Here is a 10,000-nt window from a genome sequence, read left to right as displayed (position 1 = left end):
CTTTTGGTATTCTCTCATCCACTTCCAGAGGCGGACATCCCAGGTACAGAAAGTAAACATCCTGCCAAGTGTTTGATCCAACCATTAAGTTAACCAGCTAATCCTAATTAGCAGTCTAGTAGATACGATAAATAGTGATATCACCTGTGTTACAGTAAGTGCACAGGTAGAAAGAATATATGGCAGGACTTTTACTTTCTGGAACCGGGATGTCCGCCTCTGTCCAGCTTACAGATTGCAGTTTTTTTCCAACCGTCTTGAAGGAGTTCCCATGCATGTTGAGAAATTGTTGGCTGACTTCCACTTTCACTCATTAATTTACTCCTGGGGACTTTCACATTTAGATGCTTCTGGTCATGTCAATACATGTGCAGGGTAGTTCTGAAATGTTTTAGTACACGCACCCAATGTGAGCATTTGATGCACACATCTAGTGAGTGCATTGTTGGATGAGAAAAATGTCACAGTTATCTTAGTGCTTGGGCCCATCATTGCTACTAGCGACTATACTTTCTAATTCTTTCCACAGCTGTATAATCAGTGTCCTACACTGATGCAGTTTCTGCCAGGAAGGCATCGGTCAGCTTTTTCCAACCTGACCAGAATCAAGCAGTTTATCAAGCAGGAAGTGGAGAGGCACAGGGAGGACCGGAACCCGGCGAACCCCAGAGACTACATCGACTGCTACCTGGAGGAAATCGAGAAGGTGGAATCTACTATAGTTGACATCACTTTGTTAGTGTTTGTAATTCAAATTCAAAGCAGATCATGAGAAAAAATGAGAGAGATAATAATAATATTTCACTACGGTGCGAGGACAAGTTCTCTACATGGACTGTCCATAATTCAAGTTCAAGTTCAAACGTATTCATATACATATATCATGCACAATGGTCATTCAATGCCATACTGTGTGATCATGTGCACTGAAATGTTAGTGTTTTTGTGGACATTCCAGAGATACTTAAGTTTCTATTTTGTTATGTTACAGTATATGCTTATGTTTCCATTTTGTTATGGGTCATTGTTCGCAAAATGTAAATGTTATGCCTTGCTCTGACAGGCAGGAGTATACAGTACTGCCCTCCTCTAACACACATGGCTTCATAACTCCGTTGTTGTGGTGGTGGTTGTCTAGTGCACTGACCCGTCCGCTGGCTTTACGGAGGAGAATCTGCTGTACTGCGTGGTGGATCTGTTTGGAGCCGGCACAGAGACCACCTCGAACAGCTTGAGGTGGGCCGTCCTGTTCATGGCCAACCACCCATCTGTTCAAGGTATTTACCTGATTATGTGCTCTCCCCCTCTGGACAGAGGGGATGAGAAGGACGCGGTGCAGTGCAGTGCGGAGAGCAGAGTTGAGCCTGCAGCAGGATACAAACACAGGGCCTTATGAGAGGGAGAAATAACAGTGTCTGCGCATACAGACATTTAATCAATGTGTTTTAATAAATGCATCCCATCATGCAATGCTTTCAGGGGCGCTGCTAGAAAAAATTGGGCCCTAAGACAGACAATTCTGCCCATAATACTGTATATTATTGGGGGGCGGGGGGGCTCTCTTGGGACCCCCAGTCAGTGTTTGGCCCTTAGAATCATTGTAACCCCCCCCCCCCCCCCCCCCCCGCGGCGCCCCTGACTGGTTTTCAGCTTAGGATTTCATTAGATCAAGTCTGATCTGGTCTCCTCTGGAAAGTTTTGGTCAGTTCCTTAATGCAACTGCAATTGGGAGATATTTGAGTTTATGCTGCCTTGTTGTGTTTGTTTAATTCCTTTGTACTCACTTTTGGATATCAGTTGAGACTGAAATGTTGCTGCAGTGTGTACTGTATGTCACCGTCTTATTTGTGGGTCAGCTTTTTTATTACATTATTACAAATAACTGAATATCTGAACATTTCATCTGAACATTTCATTTAGTGTCAGAAGTACAAAATATTCAGTGCACCTTGCAATGGAATAACAGACCTACCCAAGTTACTTGCTTTGACTCTGTAAAGCGCCCTTGAGTTTGAGAATGGTGCTATAAAACTATTATTGTTATTATTATCTATTAAAATGGTTGAAATTTCAAACCCCATCAGATCCATTTTCTGCCACGTTGATCTCACACAGAAAAGGTGCACGCGGAGATCGATCGAGTGATCGGCCAATCTCGCCAGCCCTCCATGGACGACCGAATGGACATGCCGTACACTTACGCCGTGGTGCACGAGATTCAGCGGTGTGGCAACATCGTGCCCTTCACGCCTCCCAGAGTTTCTAATAGGGACACCACTGTTGCAGGGTGTCTGATTCCGAAGGTCAGTTGGCACAGAGTCAACAACCTCTCACGCTGGGTCACTCACCTATTCATTACACAATGCCTTTATAGTGAATAACCATCATATAGTAATTCAGTATACAGTATAGTATATAGTATACAGTATACTGTATAGTACACTATGTGGTGGATGTGTGAGTGTTCAGAACACAGGGTTGGAGTATCAGTTACCTACAAACAACTCTATAAGTCAACAATGTAATACTGTTTGTCCATATGTCTAATGTATATGTATTGTGTGTATGTGCTTGTGGTTACCCAAGTCATTCGTCAATGTCTGTCCCATTTGGTTTACCCCAATGTGCATGTCTACTGTATGTGTTGTCTTGTAAGGATGTCAATTCTCTCTCTAACTGCAACCTAGTTTACCCACGGGTACCAATAAAGTAACCCGAGCCTGAACCTGAACCTGCCAGAGAAATAGCTAAAGCTTTGAGAGGCAGCAATAATGTGTGCTTACCTGTTTAGCCGCTTGATTCTGTTTCTTAGGGAATGATGGTGCTCCCGATGCTCAAGCCAATTCTCTATGACGTTAACGAGTACAGCCACCCGGAGGAGTTCAACCCAGGCCATTTCCTTGATGAAGATGGCAACTTTATGAAAAGAGATAACTTCATACCCTTCTCAATAGGTAGTGTACTTTTGTTTCCCCAAGCATATTAATTCAATCTCCAGAAAATGGTCGATCCTGTCAAAACACGATATTTATTCAAAGGTTCACATCAGTGTTATGGAAAACAATGTAAGAAGTACATTGTGAGTAGTGACTACATTTCCCATGATGTTGCTTTGTTTGGATTGGTTGTGTGAAGCAGGAGGGAGTTGGGAGTAGAGGAATAGACTTCATAAGTGTTATTGCTTAAATATTGTTATTGGATGGCACTGGAGGAGTCAGTTGTCTCTATCTACAGTATATGAACTCATTGTCTACAGCATGTACTGTAATAACCCCTCTTGAGGATCTGAAGTTTTACAGCAGTATCAAGTTTGAATGAATTGATACAATACAGTAATGATAACTTTATTGTCAGTTTTCACTGACCCCCCCCCCCCCCCCCCCCCTTACATTCCTAGGCAGCCTGTTCAAGGAAATATGTGCACAAAGGGCATTTGTTATTCAACCAAACACCCAAACTTTGCACACACACACTGTACAATACAAAAACAGCAGCAAGTCAAAAGTTGTGTTTAGAGGCCTGTGTGAGGTTGCTCAGGAGTGCGTCTTCTCTTGGCAGGGAAGAGAGCGTGCCCGGGGGAACAGCTGGCCAGGATGGAGCTCTTCGTCTTCTTCACCTCGCTCATGCAGCGCTTCCACTTCCGGGCTCCGGAGGGCCAGACGCTCAGGGTGGAGGGAACGGTGGGGATCACCTCTGGGCCGAAGCCCTTCGAGATACGCGCCCTAGCAAGATGATGACACCGCTGGCTCATCCACATACCGGGAGGAAGGGCATACTGTATTGCTGACCTGAATTGTTTTGAAAATAACTGAAATGCATTAAAGTTGCATATTGCACTGATATGAATTGCTACTAATGTTGATGCTGCTGCTTAGTGTGAGCGATGTTTGGTGTCTTGCTGCTGCTGTCTTTTTTGCATATAGTGTGATTGTGGATGAATTAAAAACGAATGCTGCATTCCAGACAGACTCAAAAGTCAACATTTTCCGATCTCCTCTTTGAAAAAAATTAAATGCAACGCCACTCATAGTCAGAGTTTCTACTTGTATTCTCCATCTCATCCATGAACCTGAACCTTTTCCAAGATTTCAGAACTAGGAAATTTCAAGTCAGATACATCGGTCTTCCAAGTTGTCTGGTACGCAGCGCAATACCTCCATGGTCAAAACAAATGCTCTCGGCACCACTTCTGTTGAGATGTTCCCTGGATGTTCCCAGCACTGCATTCTACCTCCCTCTCCTTCCTGACACCTTACCGTCTACGCCACAGCTCATCAGTGCTGAACAGCACACTCTGTGATTAATAGAACACTACTGACTGTGCTAATTGAGGTCATTATAATCGTACACGGACTGTAAGATACTGTGGAAGAGCAGGGACAGCGAGAGAGATGATGGAACACCCAGAGGAGGATCCCAGAGGAGGAGGTCTGCTCAACCCAATATCGGCATGGTGGATGAGTGACTAATTGGGCTCTGTCCAGTCACATGTCTTCTAAGTAGGCATAGTGACGAGCAGAACAGAAGTTCTCCGATTAAGACTCAGAGAGAGGGTGAGAATCAGATTCAAGATTTAATTCACAAAAAATTCAACACTTATGGGAGGCTAACACTAATTAGAATAAAAAGTCTTTGGCATAGGCCCCATTATCGGTCCAGGTCGTGGAGTAACTTGACCCTGCAGATCCTTCCTGATATTAGCTGGCAGGGGTGGAGCCTACCCCTTGAACAGATGGACAGAGACCAAGCTGGTGGAGGTGGGGAGGAAGGAGGGAACATAGAATGACGGCATCTAAAGCTGTAAAGTATATGTTAGACAAAACGTTATGAAGATGGGTGGAGACAGGTGATTAGTCAGGGCTCATGTGTAAGGAATGAATGAGTGACGTAGCATTAGAACTTGTGCTGAAGTTTCCATTTCAGCACAGTTGAAGTGCGGGGACACCTGCCATGGTTAAGCTCACTCCTATGTGTGAACTCATGTTGATTTTGCTTTAATCAATCAATGTGACAATTCACATCTCATTTACTCTGCCTGTTGAGAAAAGGAGTATGATAATAAAGTGTTGCGTAACTAGAGCACACAGACAAGACACACACACACACACACACACACACACACACACACACACACACACACACACACACACACACACACACAAGCACACAGGCACACAGGCAAAGAGAAAGACATTTACTTTACTCAAAACACACATATACGTTTACATAATCCTAATTTTAAGGAAGTAGGTAGCAGTTTGCCTGCCTTCAGGTGAACAGACAAGAAGGGGAGGGGCTGAGGCTCTATCTCTCTCAGTAGGTGAAAGTGGTGTATATGAGGTCAGCTCTGATACACGCTAACGCTGCTTTTGATGTTTGTGCCCAGTCATTCTGCTGTAAGTTGGTTGGAGGTTGTCTAACTTGTCTTCATTGATCGTGAACAACATTTGTTATTCATCAAGAACCAGTTCATCATTAATGCATTGAAATGGACTATCTCTCATTTTGTCTGTTTTGATTTTTATTTTCACCTGATTGACGGAGGAATGTTTCTTTTTAAGACATGGGCTTTCATGACAAGGTCGTAATGAATTATAATTACAGTGCATGAAAATGCACTGTACTGTTATCCCTAGGCTTCTTCTTCTTCTTCTTCTTCTTCTACTACTTCTTATTATTATAGTGCATGAAAATGCACTATACTGTTATTCCAAGTCTTCTTATTATTACAGTGCATGAAAATGCACTGTACTGTTCTTCCTAGGCTTCAACTTCTTATTATTCTTCTTCTAACGCACGCAATTCAGCATCAACCGCTTAACGTAGAAACTCCATTCAAACTATGTCGCGTAGGTCTTACTTACGCGATGTGTGCTTTGTATTTTTCAACTTTGTAACTTTTATACTTTTTAAACTATTAGTTAAAAACTATTACAATTTCCCCCATAGACTTAACATTGCTCATTATGACATCACGGCAGCAATTAGAATCTTATGCCAGGTGGCCGGCCCATAGATATATATATCTATGGGCCGGCCACCTGGGCACCAACTGTCAGTTTCTCTGGCTTTAAGCATACAATCTCTCTGTGAAGACTACATATCCTGTTAACTGTTTCCTCTGTCCACAACTGTTTCAAAATAAAAGTCCTCACTGCAATAATACACTATTAAATCATTTAACCATTGAAACTACTCAACTATTGAACTGTTCAACCATTCCAACTGTCAGTTATCATCCACTATGCCTCCAGTCAACTACATGAAACCTCCATGTACCTAGCAACCAACATAGCAACCATTAAAATGAAGTGTTTATGACCGTTTCCATAGCAACCAACATGATTGTACTGCAGTAACTTGTTTCCTGATAGTGGCCACCATGGATACCCTAGCAACAAATGTTTCAAAATAAAAGTCCTCACTAGCAAGTTAGCTAGTTAGCATGGTTAGCATAGTTAGCATTTTTAGCATAACTGCAAAAAATCATCAACTAAGTTAGCTAATCAACCTGGCTAGCATTGTTAGCAAATTTAACATTGTTAGCATAGTTAGCATTTTTAACATTACTGCTAGAAATCATTGGTTAAGTTAGCTAATCAACCTGGTTAGCATTGTTAACAAATTTAGCATTACTAGCATAATTAGCATTTTTAGCGTAACTGCTAGAAATCATTAGCTAAGTTAGCTAATCAACATTTTAACATGAATAGAAATCATTAGGTAAGTTAGAACTGGAATGTTTCATCTTTAAACTGTCTACCTTCACACTATCAACTCTCTGTAAACTATGCAACCACCATGTTTACCCTAGCTACACCTTAGTAACCATATCTACATTATCTATCTATTTGTGCATTTTCATGCACTGGTAATTCCTTGGAATTGCATTTCTAGTTTAATTTGTCGCCCCAATTTGGGTAGCACAGCGGTGAGATGATCTCAGTTCAGTGAAGAAACCAGTTTACGGTGAATTGCTGTGAAAACACTGACTTGCCTCGCACAATAGCTTAATCCGCTATGAGTCATTACTTACTGTATGGAAACGTTGAAGAATACCATGGAATTACGAAATACCAATTGAAAAAAGCGGATATAGAGATCAGACACCATTATGTGTCTCTGCCCTTCGTCTCCTGTAGCATTTGATCAATGCTCTTTTTTTAAGTTGAACTAGGGTAGTGTGCTGAACTTAGCTAGTTACCAACTGTTTACATGATTACAAAAGATGAAATGGCACATGACAGTGAGAAAAACAGCATTGTTAGACATTGTTTAAAATTAAACAAATCAACATATCACTTCCATGTGTTCACGAATGTGTACATAATAGAATGGCAGGAACTGTTTTCACCCACCATGCACATTTGGTCTCCACAGTTGACTCCATGGCTACAGCCTTGTTTCAACTGGTAAGAATTTGATAGTGTGACATTTCAAGTATGGTTATGTTATATTACATGAAATGTGTCATGAAACAGACAGGTTAGACAAGTCTCTGATAACAAACTCACCTGTCCAATCATCTCTTCATTCAACAACTCTCTGTTGATCATTAACTAAAATGGCCCAGTTATCAGGTTCAAGTGACAGTGATGTCATATGACGTTACCCTGAATAATGAGTTTACTTCTAAACTGTAGCTTCATTTATGACCACATGTAGTGAGCTCATTGCTCAGGACTGTGAGGTAAACATCAAATGTCTTATTGTGGTGTTCTCAGCTATTGCTTTATTACTGGTCCTAGTTTTCACTAGTGTCTTTAATCATAGACAGATATGGGCTGTACTGGGCCATTGGGCACAGGCATGAAAAGGGCCCCCCTGCCAACCTCAGAAAGTTGGTATCTCACCAATGCTAGGGGGTCCGGGGGCATAATAGACCCCTCCCCCACCCCACTCCCGTGAGAACAATTTGAAAAAAAAAAAGACTCCTTAAATGATCTGGCGAGTGTTGTGGAAAGAAATTAACAAATTGAGACTTAAAAATATGACATAACCATCAACAGATTTCAGGCATCTTGCATCTTGCATCTTGCCATTCAGACATCAGGGGTAACATAACCCATGGTGTATGATTGAGTGGCCCTATTAAGACATATCACATAACATAACCTGTGTTAATTGACTGAGGAGCCCTATTCAGATATCAGTGGTGGGGAACACAGGCTAGTGACTTTGCGCAAAGAGACCACATTTTTGTTTTAGCTTAAAACTCGAGTAACATTGCTTAGAGCACCTTTAATGGCACACGTATAAAGTAGCCTACATTGCATAGACAGTCCATCAAGAAACTATTATTCAAAAAAATAGTAAAGCTATTTCAGTAAAGATAGAAACTATAAAACGAATATCTTAACTAAGTTACATTTTTATTCAAATACTCTACAACTTTTTTTTTACATAGTACAAAAGGAAAAGACTGTATCTAGGTTTCTTCCCCTTTTTCAACTTCATAACCTCTCTGTGACCAGCACCTTGCTGAGAGGTATACAAGGTGTGCATTCACCCCCCCACCCCCCAACAAACATTTCACCACCTCATTACCCTCTCTCCTGGCAGGGGGTAGAGGGTATTGTAATCAGGTTCATCTATCCCTCTGTGTGTCCACTCGCATGACTTAAAAAGTGTTGACCTACTGTATAAGCAGGGAGGCAATCACATCTCAATCCTCCTACATGGGCATCTGGATTTGGCTTAGAAATCATATAGAGATGTTGGAATTCGGTTTGACTTCGGTTTAATGTTGCGTGTGACAGACAGGGATGAGGACCTGCAAGAGGGCCTGACCGCTCCTGTTGATTACCAATTTATCTTTGGTCCTCACCACCTATCTATACCTTGTGATAGTCCAACTTTCTGGTTAGATCAGAGACCAGCAATTTTACATTGGATGAGCATTTAGACATTTGACCCTGTAAGTAAATTTCTAAATGATTACTATTGTGAAATCGTCTGACTTGTCTTACTGTATACTGGAACTCGAGAATGATTGTGTGAAGGGTCGGGTGTCAAGACTTGACAAATGATTAAATACACAAAAACATAAATGTGTGGACTTCTCTAAGTTAAGCCCCCTGATTCAGCACCTTTCCTCTTCATATTGTGTCATCTCAAATTGTGTCGCTCGCTCGATAACATCATGAAGTCACAACTGAGAAACGCTGAGTCATGAAGTGCGCTCTACGTCACCGAGCCCTCCCACTAGATCCTTTTCCTCTGATATGACAACAGGACAAAGTGCAGAGACTGGGCTGGCCCATGTGTATTTAATGAGCTACTGAAGTACAGTTAGTTAGAGGTCATAGAGAGAGAGAAAGAGAGGCACTTTCTAAAGCACGTCAACTTGTCAAGAATGGCTCCCTCATCATCCTCAATGTTCAGTTCCTCCTTGCTGAAGTGGATGGACATCCAGGTGCTGCTGGTGTTCACTGTTGTCTTTCTGCTTCTAGCGGACATCATGCGTAGACGCAGGCCGAAGACCTTTCCTCCGGGTCCACTGTGTTGGCCTGTCATAGGGAACACAATCACCATCGACTTCACGAAAGCCCATCTGGAACTGTGCCGGGTAAGTGTCAGACATTTATTAGAGCAGGTTTTAGAATCAGATATTCATGAGAACTGTAATAACGAAAGAATATAGAGTGCCACAAGAATCTTCTTCTTCTTTTATTCTTCTTTGTTATTGCTATATGATTGATTGATTGATTGATTGATTGATTGATTAATTGATTGAGTGACTTTATTGTTTAAATGCTATTCTCATATTCATTGTTTATATTCATTAGAATTGGTATTGTTTATTGTTTATATTGCTATTCTCCATACTCTAGTCTGACTAACTTTTGGAAATTGTTCACTGTTAAATTAGTTATTGTATTGTATTTTATTTGTATGTCGCATTGGACAAAGGCGTCTGCCAAATAGCCATAACCATAACCATAATAACCATATTCCATTCTCCTATCCTTGTCTCTGGTACTGTAGCTTGCTGAGCAGT

The 10,000-nt window shown here is 41.5% G+C and overlaps 1 protein-coding gene across 1 annotated transcript in view; it reads left to right on the top strand.

The window, feature by feature from the left end:
• LOC134102481 (uncharacterized) overlaps positions 1 to 10,000 on the top strand; it is an 18,721-nt gene that overhangs the window by 4,276 nt on the left and 4,445 nt on the right. Inside the window, exons 6-12 of the mRNA XM_062556589.1 lie at positions 530 to 706; positions 1,139 to 1,277; positions 2,116 to 2,303; positions 2,813 to 2,954; positions 3,559 to 3,731; positions 9,296 to 9,568; positions 9,988 to 10,000. The exon at positions 9,988 to 10,000 is cut by the window's right edge and continues 150 nt beyond it. Coding sequence (XP_062412573.1) covers positions 530 to 706; positions 1,139 to 1,277; positions 2,116 to 2,303; positions 2,813 to 2,954; positions 3,559 to 3,731; positions 9,296 to 9,568; positions 9,988 to 10,000 — 1,105 coding nt within the window. The remainder of the gene's footprint in view (positions 1 to 529; positions 707 to 1,138; positions 1,278 to 2,115; positions 2,304 to 2,812; positions 2,955 to 3,558; positions 3,732 to 9,295; positions 9,569 to 9,987) is intronic.

The sequence above is a fragment of the Sardina pilchardus genome, chromosome 15 (genome assembly GCF_963854185.1).
Source record: "Sardina pilchardus chromosome 15, fSarPil1.1, whole genome shotgun sequence".
NCBI classification, from domain to species: Eukaryota; Metazoa; Chordata; class Actinopteri; order Clupeiformes; family Clupeidae; genus Sardina; species Sardina pilchardus.
The sequence above is the reverse complement of the archived record's forward strand: the minus strand, read 5'-3'. Positions and strand labels throughout refer to the sequence as shown.